Source organism: Ornithorhynchus anatinus, chromosome 2 (genome assembly GCF_004115215.2).
Source record: "Ornithorhynchus anatinus isolate Pmale09 chromosome 2, mOrnAna1.pri.v4, whole genome shotgun sequence".
Lineage (NCBI taxonomy): Eukaryota > Metazoa > Chordata > Mammalia > Monotremata > Ornithorhynchidae > Ornithorhynchus > Ornithorhynchus anatinus.
This window is the reverse complement of record NC_041729.1, coordinates 824210-838232: the sequence shown is the minus strand read 5'-3', so window position 1 is coordinate 838232 and position 14023 is coordinate 824210. Positions and strand designations below refer to the sequence as shown.

The window sequence follows — 14023 nt, the reverse complement described above, 5'->3', positions numbered from 1 at the left end:
AGCCTCATGTGGGACAACCCTGTATCTACCCCAGCACTTAGAACAGTGCTCTGCACATAGTAAGCATTTAACAAATACCAACATTATTATTGTTATTATTATTATTGTTAGCATGACACCCCCACCACCCCCCGCTCCAGCATGGGACAGAGACAGGGGCCACCGAAGCTGTGAAGGAAGAGGGACCCCAGAGTCTCCCTGGGCTGGGAAGAGAAGCAGCGTGGCTCAGTGGAAAGAGCATGGGCTTTGGAGTCAGAGGTCATGAGTTCGAATCCCAGCTCTGCCACTTGTCAGCTGTGTGACTGTGGGCGAGTCACTTAACTTCTCTGGGCCTCAGTTACCTCATCTGTAAAATGGGGATTAAGACTGTGAGCCCCATGTGGGACAACCTGATTCCCCTGTGTCTCCCCCAGCGCTTAGAACAGTGCTCTGCACATAGTAAGCGCTTAACAAATACCAACATTATTATTATTATTATTATCAAGCACAGGTCCCCTCACCTGGGGTGGATTGGGGAGGGGAGGGGCCTCCAGATGAGAGAACACTCACTCTGGACTGAATCACCTTCTTCTCCAGGGAGAGTCTCCACAGCAATAATAATAATAACAATTATGGTATATGCCAGGCACTGTTCTAAGTGCTGGGGAAGATACAAGATAATCAGGTTGGACACAGACCCTGTTCCACATGGGCCTCCCAAGTCTTAATTCCCATTTTACAGATGAGGGAACTGAGGCACGGAGAAGTGAAGTGACTTGTTCAAGGTCACACAGCAGACAAGTGGCAGAGCTGGGATTGGAACCCATGTCCTTCTGATTCCCGGGCCCGTGCTCTGTTCACTAGGCCACGCTGCTTCCCCTACAACAGTACCCCACAACCTCGCCAGATGAAGTGCAACGCCTGGGATTGTCATTCATTCAACTGTATTGAGCGCTTACTGCATGCAGATCACTGTACTAAGCGCTTGGGAGAATACACTACCACAATGAACAGACACATTCACTGCCCACAACAAGTTTACAGCCTAGTCCAAAGTTTGTCCGTATCTGCTACCCCTGCTTGTCAGCCAAATTCATCTGTCTGTGCCCAAGAGAGAGGTCAGGGTTTGGAGCATCTGGATGGTCAGATGGCCAGAAGGGCCTTGATGGGAGGAATGGGAGAGGAATGTGGCCCGTTACAAGGGAATGCTCAAGGGGTCTGTCTGGGAGCTTGCTCGGCCCCTGCTGGCTAGGGATGTGCCCCCTACCCAGACTTGGCGATCTCTGGCCTCTTGGCTTCTTGGACCCCTTACAACTCAGCTGTCTGGGCACCCGTGGTCAAGGTTGGCCTTCCTTCCCACGGCTCAGGCGTGGTGTCCGTGTTCATGGGACCAGAGAGGGGGATGCAGTGCGTCAGGAAGTGGGTTTGCATGCACCCCCTTGGGAGGGAAACCTGTGTTCATGCTCAGGGATGAGCTGTCCGGGCCGTGGGCAAGGTGTCTGTATGCATGGCTCTGGTCGTGAGGGCTGTGTATATGCTGGAGGTGGGCCTGTTATGCAGTGTGCAGGGTGTCCTCAGTTTGCACGGCTCTGGGAGTGAGGACTGTGTATGTGCTGGAGGTGGCCTCGGAGGGCTGGGAAGGGAGGTGGCATCCCCCAGCGGGTCCGTGAGACGACCTGATTACCTTATATCTACCCCAGTGTTTAGAACAGTGTTTGGCACATAGTAAGTGCTTAACAAATACCATTATTATTATTATTACTATCCCCTGCATCCGCCAGCACAGAACCCAGTGCATCGCAGACGGTGGGACTGAGCTTGGCCTTGGGGGCTCGCCCGCCCGCCCGCCCTCCCTCCCCATCCCTGTGCCCATCCCTGTGCCTGTCCCTGCCCGGCGGGTTCCTGCAGAGCTCAGAGCACAGAGCGGACGGGGGCTCGCTCAGTGGGCTGGGGATCGATGGACCAGTGCATGGCGGTGCTTATTAATACTAATAATTATAGTATTTATTAAGTGCTTTACTATGTGTCAAGCACTGTTCTAAACACTGGGGTAGATACAAGGTAATCAGGTTGTCCCACATGGGGTTCACAGTCTTAATCCTCAATTTTACAGATGAGGTAACTGAGGCACAGAGAAGCGAAGTGACTTCCCCAAGGTCACACAATAGGCAAGTGGTGGGGGGGTGGGATTAGAACCCACGTCCTCTGACTCCCAAGCCCGGGCTCTTGCCACTAAGCCACACTCCTGGGCTCGGCGGGGATGGGAAAGGGGCTGCTGGAGTAGGGGGAGGAGTCTGCGGGGCCCGGTCAGGGGTGGGATGGTGGGTCGGAGCCGGGGGTCTTTCCCGCGCTTGGGAGAGTGAGCTAGCATTCCTGGGAGCGTTGGAGCTGGGGAGGGGAGGCGAGAGGAGAGGAGGGGTCCTCCATGAGGGGGGGCCGGGGGGAACCAGGGGGCTAAAGACTGAGCTCAGGCGGGAGCTATCCCCGGCATGCGGGTGATCGGGGCGGCCCAGGACCGGCTCTGGTCCCAGCTATGCGCAGTTGTCGTTGTTTCCACGCATTCCTGAGTTAACGTCCGGGGGGCCCAGGGGCCAGGGGCCGGGGGGCGCGCGTCTCCCCTCGCAACCAAGGGCCAGGGGAGGGGGTGGCCTGCCCCACCGGCCCGGGGCTCCGGGGGCCAAGAGGAGGTCTGGGGAGGAGTGACAGTCCCCCCAGCGTCTTTTCTGACCTGCACCCTGAGGCACCATCTGGATCCCGGACCCTTGGACACACTGGAACAGGACCACACTGGGACGGGACCATTGTGCCATTGGTTGATTGATTGATCGATTGGTTGACTGATGGATGGATCAGTCATGGGCTCATGCCTCCTGGGCTCCAGTGTCTGAGAAAGGCCAGTGGTGGCATCTCCTTCAAGTTCATGGAGCAGCCCCGATGCCCTGAGCCTGCAAGAAGGTGGGGAAATGGGCCTGGGGCTTCCTGGAGTATCTGAGGAGGAGGGATCTGGGAATAATAATAATAAATAATAATAATAGTGGTATTTGTTAAGCGCTTACTAGTTGCCAGGCACTGTACTAATCGCTGTAAGTGGATACATACAAGTAAATTGGACTGGACACAGACCCTGTCACACATGAGACTCACAGTCTTGCTCCCCATTTGACAGATCAGGTAACTGAGGCCCAGAAGAGTTAAGTGACTTGCCCAAGGTCACACAGCAGACAAGTGGTGGATGGAGCCGAGGAGTTTGGAGATCAGGATTCAGCAGATCCCGGGGGGCTCGGGAGCAGGCTGTAAGGTGGGCGTGTCAACAGGAGCTGGGCTGCGAGTTCTCTAGGGAGTGCCAGATAAACTGGGAACCTCAGAGGTCATCCCCATTCCCGGGGCAGGGACGGGGTTGTGGGACCACCCCGCAGGGATTGGACGGGGAGAAGAGGACCCCGGGAAGTGCCACACACGTTTCACACGTCTCACATCTTTAACATAACCCGGGGTGCCCCTGTTGTAGCAGGTGGCTGGGGCCAGAGCAATGGGCTGAGTGCCGGGCAAATCCTGCAGAAGTCGGGGTCACGTTCCCTGCCTTCAGGGAGCTTCCGCTATAATGGGCGACCGGCATAAATGTGTTTCCTGAATAACCCAATTGGAGAGCTGAACCTACATAAGTGCTGAGACTGCCGCTAAGGAAGCCCGAGTGCAATAACAGGGGAGACCAGCGTAAGCTTGTTTCCCGAGTAACCCAGTTGGAGAACTGAATCTATGCAAGTGCTGAGGCTGCTGCTGAGGCAGTCTGGGTGCTCCATAAGTCCGGGTGCTCTGTACACTGAGGCCCGGGGGAGGAGTCCCGGACAGACAGGAGCACAGGGCTGGGGGAGGAGCCAGACAGACGGACTTGGGCACAAGGCCTGGGAAAGAGGAGACAGCCAGATGTGGCATAAGGTTGGGGGAAGAGGAGACAGATAGACAGTTGGACATAGGGCTGGGGGAAGAGGAAGTGACAGTCAGGGGCATAGATCTGTAGGGGCAGATGGACTGTCAGGGGCACAGACCTGGGGAGGTAATAGACAGAGGGGGGCAGTCACAGAACTGGAGGAGGGGACAGACAGGGTCACAAGGCTATAAAAGACAGGCAGACAGATAAGGTACCAAGGCTGGAGGAGACGGACATACAGGCACAGGGCTGCAGAGGAGATGGATAGACAGATGGACAGATAGACAGAGGAGATGGACAGCCGGGGATAGCTCCCACCTGAGCTCAGTCTTTAGCCCCCTGGTTCCCCCCGGCCCCCCCTCATGGAGGACCCCTCCTCTCCTCTCGCCTCCCCTCCCCAGCTCCAACGCTCCCAGGAATGCTAGCTCACTCTCCCAAGCGCGGGAAAGACCCCCGGCTCCGACCCACCATCCCACCCCTGACCGGGCCCCGCAGACTCCTCCCCTTACTCCAGCAGCCCCTTTCCCATCCCCGCCGAGCCCAGGAGGAGGCCGGAGGAGGAAAGGACATAAGGGCACAGGTCTGGGGAGGAGATGGACAGAAAGGGGCACAAGACTCGGGGAGGAGAAGGACAGACAGACGGGTCACAAAGGTAGAGGAGGAGATGGAGTTAAGCAGAGGGTTGGAGAGGAGATGGACAGACAGGGGCAGAGAACTGGAGGAGAAGATGGACAGAGAGACAGAGTGACAAGGCCAGAGGAGGAGACGGACAGACAGGGTCACGAGGTTGGAGGAGGAGACAGGGGTACACGGTTGGGACAAGTTGGTGGGGAGGATGGGGGCACAGAGGGTGAGATGGGGTTGGGGACTCAGGCCTCAGGTCCTTGAGAAGCATAGGACCCGGCTGGAGAGATTCCCTTTTCCCACAGTCCCTCCCCGAGGGGCCCCCTGGTCCTTTCCCATCTCTCCCTGCTCCCCGGCTTCCCACCCGCCATCTCCCCAGCCCCCAGCCCCTGACGTCATGTTCCCAACTTCATGGAAAGGGAGGCCGTGGCCTGGCCTGCCATCCCGCAGGCGGTGTGTGCTGGGTTGGGGGGCGGAGGACCGGCAGCTGGGAGCCGTCCGAGCGCCTGTGTCAGCTGCAGCAGGTGGGCACGGCCGGCTGGGCGGGCACTGGGCGGGGGCAAGCCCGTGTGAAAGGGAGGAGCACAGGGAGGACGGGTGGACGGGCGGAAGGACAGTGGAGGAGAGGAGGGCCCCGGGGGCAGCTGGGCTCAGTCTTCAGCTCTGTACCAAGGGGTCGGGGAACCCCGAGGTCTGGGGATGTGGGAACCAAGAAAGCCCTGGTGTTTGGATAGTTACGGTACTCTTTTCACACTTTATCCCTGCTTGGTGCTGGAGGGTGCAGGAGAATCAGATAGGACACAGGCCCAGTTCCATCAGTTCCACATGGGGCTCACGTCCCAGAGACGGAGAGCAGGGAACTGATCCCTATTTGACAGAGGAGGAAACTGAGGCACTGATCTCTATTTGACAGAGGAGGAAACTGAGGCCCAGAGAGGTTCAGAGAGTTGTCCAGGGTCACCCAGAAGGCTGGGGGCAGAGCTGACACCAGAACCCAGGTCTCCCAACTCCCAGCCTATGCTGTTCTCACAAGGCCACATGACTGCCCCCGCCACCCCCCGGCCCCAACCCAGTTTCTCTGGCCCCAGGCATGGTTTGGCAGTGCCCTGGGCCTGCTGAAGTGGACTCACTTGGACTTGAGGTTGTCTGGGATGTGTTGAAAGTTCCCGAGAAGGCTGAAACCACGGGTGGGAGTGCATTCCCCAGAGGCCTCAGTCTGCCCAGCCACAAAATGGGATTAGTCTATCCATAAGTCAGTGGTATTTATTGAGTGTTTACTGGGTGCACTCTGTATACTAAGCATTTAGGAGAGTGCAATACAACAGAGTGGGTAGACACAGTCCCTGGCCTTAAGGAGGTTATGGTCTATAGGAGGAGACAGGCACTGGGGGAATAGGGGGAGCATCAAAGTGCTTAAGGGGTCCACAGCCAAGTGCTCAGTCGACCCAGAGCAGAGGGTGGAGAGGGGAAATGATGGGCCTAGTCAGGGAGGGCCTCTCAGAGGGGATGTAATTTTAGTAACACTTTGAAGGTGGGGAGAGTGGTGGTCTGTTAGATATGAAGCGGGAGAGTTCCCGGCAAGAAGAAGGATGTGGGTAAAAGGTCAGTGGTGAGACAGATGAGTTCAAGGTACAGAGTGGGTTGGGGTGAGAGACACAGAACGTGCAGGCTGGGCTGGAGTTTAAGGTTGGGCTCATCAGCTCTTCTCCCCGCCCCCCACCATGAGCAGTGTACTGAGCTGTCTGAGACTCATGATCTACTTTGCGTTGCCAAGTGAAGAGGAGCTCAGGTCAATCACAACACCCCCTGCAGCCTCCGACTCATAGGGCCTCGGTCCTTGGAGCCATGGCATGGACCTGCGGTGTGGTGGGCAGGCTGGTTGCATGCTCACACTGTGCACAAGTGTGTACATGTGGACATGGCAGGGCTGGTACCTATGCCTGTGTGCACTTACTTGCGGTGTGTCCAGACACAGTGTGAATTCTGGAAAGAACATTCATCATCAGTAGTATTCGCTGAGCACCTACTGTGTGCAGAGCCCTGAACTGAATTCTTCAGAGAGTATGGATGCTGCTTCCTCTACCTATAATGTATTTTAAGGTCTGCCTCCCCTCCTAGACTATAAGCTCCATGAGGGCAGGGATCGTGTCTACCTGCTCTTCTGTATTGTATTCTCCCAAATGCTTAGTACAGTAAGCACTCAATAATAATCCCCAGTGGTTGCCTATCGACCTCCGCTCCAAACAAAAACTCCTCACTCTAGGCTTCAAGGCTCTCCATCACCTCGCCCCTTCCTACCTCTCCTCCCTTCTCTCTTTCTACCGCCCACCCCGCACGCTCCGCTCCTCTGCCGCCCACCTCCTCACCGTCCCTCGGTCTCGCCTATCCCGCCGTCGACCCCTGGGTCACGTCCTCCCGCGGTCCTGGAACGCCCTCCCTCCTCACCTCCGCCAAACTGATTCTCTTTCCCTCTTCAAAACCTTACTTAAAAATCACCTCCTCCAAGAGGCGTTCCCAGACTGAGCTCCTCTTCCCCCTCTACTCCCTCTGCCATCCCCCCTTTACCTCTCCGCAGCTAAAGCCTCATTTTCCCCTTTTCCCTCTGCTCCTCCACCTCTCCCTTCCCATCCCCACAGCACCGTACTCGTCCGCTCAACTGTATATATTTTCGTTACCCTATTTATTTTGTTAATGAATTGTACATCGCCTTGATTCTATTTAGTTGCCATTGTTTTTACGAGATGTTCTTCCCCTTGACGCTGTTTAGTGCCATTGTTCTTGTCTGTCCGTCTCCCCCGATTAGACTGTAAGCCCGTCAAACGGCAAGGACTGTCTCTATCTGTTGCCGACTTGTTCATCCCAAGCCCTTAGTACAGTGCTCTGCACATAGTAAGCGCTCAATAAATACTATTGAATGAATGAATGAATAATTGCCAGTGATTGATAGATTCGGTGGAGTTGGTAGACATAGTCCCTGCCCAGAGGGAGCTTACAGTCTAATGGGAAATTGATGGCATTTTCTGAGTGCCTCCTGGCTGCAGAGCATGGTACTAAGCCCTGGGTAGAGTATTATTATTATCAAGTGCTGAGCCATTTCCAATTCATAGCGACTCTCTGGATATATTTACTCCAGAACATCCTGTCTTCTGCCCTAATCCGTAACCTTGGTAAGTATGGTCTAGTGGAAAAAGCCCAGGACTGAAAGATAGGAGACCTGAATTCTAATCCTGGGTCCATCACTTCCAGTCAATCAATTGTATTTTTTGAGCGCTTACTGTGTGCAGAGCACTGTACTAGCACTTGGGAGAGTACAGCATAACAGAGTTGGTAGACAGATTTGCCGCCCACAATGAGCTTGCCGTCTAGAGTACTGCCTGCTTTCACTTGCCTGCTTTGCAACCTTGGACAAGACACTTAGCTTCTCTTTGTCACAGTTTCTTCATCTGATGATATTTGTTAAAGCGTTTACTAAGGCATTGTACTAAGCATTGTACTAAGCGCTGGGGTGGATACAAGCAAATCAAATTGGACACGGTCCCTGTCCCGTGTGGGGCTCAGAGTCTCAATCCCCATTTTACAGTTGAGGTAACTGAGACCCAGAGAAGTGAAGTGACTTGCCCAAGGTCACCCAGCAGACAAATGATGGAGCTGGAATTAGAACCCATGGCCTTCTGACTTCCAGGCCCATGCTCTATCCACTACGCCAAGATAAAATATGTGATCTCCCACCCTCTTAGACTTTGAACCCCATATGTGAGAGGGACTGAGTCTGATCTGCCCAGCACTTGCATAGTGTATGGCACCTAGGAAACACTTAATCAATGCCACTATCATGATGATGATGATGATTATATATCTCTCTAGCTCTAAGTTCCTTGTGGGCAGGGATTGTGTCTGTCAACTCTATTGTATTGTTCTTTTCCGAACATCTAGTACAGGGTTAGGCATACAGTAAGCCCTTGAGAAGCACTTTGGCCTAGTGGATAGACCATGGGCCTGGGAGTCAGGAAGGATCTGGGTTCTAATCCTGACTCTGCACTTGTCTGCTGTGTGACCTAGGGCAAGTTCTTTAACTTCTCTGTGCCTCAGTTACCTCATCTGTATGGACTATGTCCAATCCAACCATCTTATATCTTCCCCAATGCTTGGTACAGTGCTTGGCACATAGTAAGTGCTTAAAAAATACCATTAAAAAATATGTATATCATGGATTGATTGATTATTATTGTGGAGAGCACAGTACAGTTGTTAGACATGGCCCCTGCCCTCTAGAAGCTCCCGGTCCAGCACTAGCATAGGCGTGTACCTGGTGAAGGGGTGGGTTGGTGGTTGGGGGAGAGGGACGGGAGAATTTCTACCCACAAATACCCAGCCAGTGAGATGGACAGACTCCTAGAAGGGCCTAGAAGCATCCAGGCCTGGCTCTGGGCAGCCTGGCTCGGGGGCAGCCCAGCTCAGGGGCAGGGAGAAGACCCAGCCTATCTTCTCTCTTTTGTCAGGGGTGTGGTCCACTTCTGGCTATGGGAGAAACTGTGGGGTCTCATTCTGAACTCAGGCCCTTCATCCTGCCACTCTGGACCACCACCATTGACCAGAGGAAGCAGGAGGGGCCTGGCCACCCCACTGCTTGGGCCAATGAGCAGAGGGTGGGGGGATTGGTGCCAACCTGGAGGGCTGAGACAGGTGGGGTCCCATGGAGCAACGTCCCTCCAAAAGAATGGGCCCTGTTTAGGGGCTGAATGGTGGCTCGGGCCTCATAGACCGGGCCATATTTGCAAGCAGTCTGAGCCAGGAGGTGGCCAACCCTCAGGTGGGTGGAATGTGATCCCCGGTGACGTAACCAAAAGGTCCTCCTGACAGCAGCCCTCGTCAGGGCCAAGGAGTGCATTTGGTGGCAAAATCTGGCACAGGGACTGGTGGGAAAAGAGGAAAAACATCTAGGAGGCAGACTGGAACAGAAACTGACCCTAAATTGGCATTATAATGAATGTCACTCTTAGCAGCAGTGGTGATGTGTGCTGAGCGCCCCTGAAGCAAATTGCAGTGTACCACAATTGGGAATGGGCCGTAGGAGCCCGAGATATGTTACCTACTGTTACAGACCCTGTGCCCCAGGTCGCTGCACTCTACAGTCATAGCCAGGAAGGAAAATGGGGTCTACCGAGACTCTGAGCCCCATGAGGGACAGTGACACTGTGTCTGCCTAATTAACTTGTACCTTCCCCAATTTTTAGAACAGTGTTTGACACACAACAAGTACTTAACAAGTACCATAAAAAGGGACCTCTGGGAAAGCCTAAGGATGGAGGCCAGAGGAGGAGGGGGACCAGGATGGGTTGGGGAACTGCCTTTGAGGAAGACAGCGTTTTCTTGTTGTGGGGCTGACGGGTCACTCCCCTGGTCCTCAGGAGACCGGACAGGAGGAAAAGTTGGGACTGCAGTAGCGGGATAGATCGTGGTCAGGCTGAAGGAAGAACTTTCTGGTGGCCTTTGGGTGTCTGTGTGTGTCTGTACCTGTGAGACAGAGAAAGAGAGAGAGAGAGTGTGTGTGAAAGAGAGAGGAGCATGTGTGTGTCTCCCCCTACATTTATGACTGCTGTAACTGCTGTAGAATTTTGAGGGAATTAAAGTATCGTTTACCATTTTCAAAATTCCAGAGCCATATCAGATTCAAGTGAGAGAAGGATGTTGAGGCGTGCGCACTCGCACACACACCCACACATACACCCCCCCTCCCCCCCCACACACAGAGTTTCTGCATATGCCCCTGGGGGACCCACTGTGACTCTATGTGATGGAGCATATATCCACAACTGAATCGAGCATCAAGTGGAGCTCTGGCACTTGGGCCTGTGTCCTTCGAGCACTTGGGTACTCACCCTTCCCCCAGCCCCACAGCACTTCCGTCCGTCTCCTCAAAATTCTGCTGCTTCCCCTAGCTGTAATTCATTTTAATGTTGGTCCCCCTTCTAGATGCTAAGCTCCTCGCAGGTAGAGACCATGTCTGCCAATTGTATTGTATTGTCCCAAGCACTTAGTACTGTGTTATATACACAATAAGTACTCAGTGCTTCGCAAATAGTAAGCGCTTAACAAATACCATCTTTTTATTATTATTATTATTACTCAGTAAATACCATTGATTGGCTCTCAAATAGGTGTAGGAGTGGCTGTGTTAGACTGTGGCCCCTCCCACCCATTGTGATAGTCTGTGATTACTCTGCGTGTGGCTGGGGGGGGGGCTGCACCTGGGTGCACACGTGCTGCAGACACACACACACACACACACACACACACACACAAACACCACACCACTCCACACCACACCTCCCGCACACACACCCCCGTTTGCTCCCCTGGCCTCTTCCTTGGTCGCCAGGGTCCTGGAATCAGAAGCATTGCTGGTGGGAGTTGGAGAGAAATTGGGGATGACTTGGAGCCCCCCTCTGGGGTTCGGGGTTTGTTTGTGGGGGTGCCCCTCAGACCTGGCATAGGTGGGATGTGGGGAAGAGCTTCCATCCCGTTCATCCTAGCAGCTCTTGCTTCAGGGTCTCAGGAGCTCACCCCTTCACACATTTCAACAGCCATCACCAATGGTACCCTCCCGGGTTGGGCAGTCAAAGCCCAGGGGCCTGGGGCTGCCCAGCCTTCCCCTTGACTACTTGCCCTCGTAGCCTCTAGAGATGTGTATGTGTGGGGGGCGGAGGGTGAAGGGTCACTCTGGCCGGCTCCCGGTTATCCTAACAGAAGCAGGGATGCCCTCTTCCAGAGAGCTGTGAGAATTCGCTGCTCAAAAGCTACTCGGGGCCTTCCCACTGTCCACTGTCCACCGTCCATTCCCCCTACCCCCATGAGCTCTTGTGGGCAGGGATCGTCTCCCTTTATTGCTGTATTGTACTCTCCCAAGCGCTTAGTACAGTGCTCTGCACACAGTAAATACGATTGAATTGAATTGAATCTGCTGCCCCCGCCAATTAATCAATCGGGTTTATTGAGTGTTTAGTGTGTGCAGAGCACTGTACTAAGTGCTTGGTAGAGTACAAGATAACAGAGTTGGTATACATTCATTCAGTCCTGTTTATTGAGCGCGTACTGTTTGCAGCGCACTGTACTAAGCACTTCGGAGAATACAACAATAAACAGACACGTTCCCTGGCCCACACGAGCTTCCCCCGTCCCCTAACTGCCGGCCGCTGCCCCCGCCCATTGCCCGTTGTCCCTCCTCTGCCCCCTGCCCCTCACTGCTGTCCGCTGCCCCCTGTCCAGTGGCCGCCACCCCTTCCGTCGCCCTCTGCCCCTGTCCGCTGGCCGCCTCCCCCTGCCTGTCCGTTTGGCCACTCGACGCTGGGATGGGCCTCCCGGCCGGCCGAGCCGGCTCCGGTGGACATCCGGTCATCGCCTGGCAACCACCCTGGGAACTACAACATTCCCATTCCCGGCCCCGACCACTCTCCCCGCCTTTCCCCTCCCCGCTACACGGTCCTCCCCGGACCCCCGGACCCACGACCCCTTCGTCCGGCCGCTGCCCGCGGGCTCCCTCCCCCTGCTGCGGGGCGACCGGGGAGCACAGCGTCTCGCGGAGAAAGCTGAGGTTTGGTCCGGCCCCCCTCTGTCCGTCCGTCCGTCCGTCCGTCCGTCCGTCCGTCCGTCCTCTCCGCCCCGGGCTCTTGGGCACGGTTTGTGCCAGGGCAGGGAAGGCTCTCTGGTCCCCGGCCCCGTCCCTGGGGCTCCCGGGCAAACCCCACCCCCTGGCTTGACCCGTGAAAGACAGAGGGAATTCTGTCCCACCCTCCTCCCTCCTCCCTATCCCGGGGGGGCAGGGTTGGGGGTGGGGGCGAGGATGGAGGGGCGAAGTGGAAGGGCCTGGGAGGCAAGGCGGGGTCGGGGTCCCCGGGGCAGGGAAGGGGCGAGGGTGAGGGGCTGGCTAGGGTGGGGCACCCTAGAGTTATGGCGCAGTCAGGCCTGGGGTTGGTGCTGGGGTGATAATGGCACTCACTGATACTGGTCTCCCCTTTGCCAGTCATCAAGTGATGGTCTCACGCCAGACCCAGGGGGTAGGCACAACCTGGAGCTTGTCCCTCGGAACTGCAGACACCCCCTCCCCAACTCCAGAGCTGCCGCGTCCCCCTCCCGGTGTCCCCCTCCCAGCAGGGTCCCCCTCCCAGCGACCCCACCCCAATCCTGCCATCACCGGCGCCGTGGGTTTGGCATCAGGAGCCCGGGCAGAGGGAAGCTGGAGAAAGGGGTGTGGGGAGGTGCCCGGGGGGCGGGTGGGGGAGAGGGAGGAGGGCAGAGTGGGTAACCAGGACTCCATTCAGCACCTCCCTGAGCACTGTTCCTCGCTCCCCCCGGCTTCTTAGACAACCAATCAATCAATCAATCAGTGATGTTTACTGAGCTCTGCTGTGTGGAGAGTCCTGGATCAGACTGTCCCGCCCGCCCACTTCTTGGTCCGGAGCCCAGTTCTTCCTGCCTCCTCGTGCCTTTAGAGCTTCGGGCTACCTTCCCCCGCCAACCGGCCGGCTCCCGATTGGGGGCCTTCCGGGTCAGGCGACACTAAGCGGTCCGTGTCTGTCTGTTTGTCTTTCAGAGTCTGGGCTCTGCTGAGAGGAAAGACTTTTATCAGTCCAGGTAAAGTGGTCCCCCGCCTCCCAAGCCAATGGCCAGACTCCTCCATCTTCCATCCCACACTGGAAGGGGCAGGGGCTGTGGTTGGGCACCGGCCGATGGCCACATGTAGACGTGGGTTTGCGTGCTGGGCAGGCTGGCCGTGGTGAGCGGGTTTGTGAGTACTTGCAGAGGTGTGGTGGCGAGATGCCCTGGTGTCAGCCTTGGATGCGAGTGAACGCACAGGCACCGGCCGGGCCTGGCCATCTGAGTGACCAACCGTTCTGGGGGGTTATGACTTCACAGTGCTACTCACAGCTGCCCCTACAGTTGTGGCGACTACAAAGCCCAGTGGACCCTGGAGCCAACTGGAGACAACCTAGTTATCTCTCTCCCAAGTGTGAATGGCTCAGGTTGTTGTGCAGGTGGCATGCCTTATGGGATGTAGGGGGTGAGGAGGGAAGCAGGGACTGTTGGCGGGGAGAGAGTTAGAAGAGGAAGCAAAAAGCCATGGGATAGGGTGGGGGCTGCTATGGTGTATGGGTCCTGGGAGTGGGCAGGGAGACAATGGAAATAACAATAGTAATAATAATGATAATAGTAATGGTTCCCCCACCTTGATTACTGTATCAGCCTCCTTGCTTACCTCCCTGCCTCCTGTCTCTCCCCACTTCAGTCCATACTTCGTTCCCTCTGTTGTCCGGATCATTTTTCTACAAAAACTTTCAGGGCATTTTTCCCCACTCCTCAAAAAACCCCAGTAGTTGCCCATCCACCTCCGAATCAAACAAAAACTCAATATTGGTTTTAAAGCACTCGATCACCTTGCCCCCTTTTACCTCTCCTCTCCTACTACAACCCAGCCCACACACTTCACTCCTGTAA

The 14023-nt window shown here is 55.6% G+C and overlaps 1 protein-coding gene across 1 annotated transcript in view; it reads left to right on the top strand.

Annotated features, from left to right (window-relative positions):
- The window catches only part of LOC103168370 (ankyrin repeat and fibronectin type-III domain-containing protein 1-like), a 75689-nt gene that overhangs the window by 26365 nt on the left and 35301 nt on the right, over positions 1-14023 (top strand). Inside the window, exon 2 of the mRNA XM_039911126.1 lies at positions 13122-13162. Coding sequence (XP_039767060.1) covers positions 13122-13162 — 41 coding nt within the window. The remainder of the gene's footprint in view (positions 1-13121; positions 13163-14023) is intronic.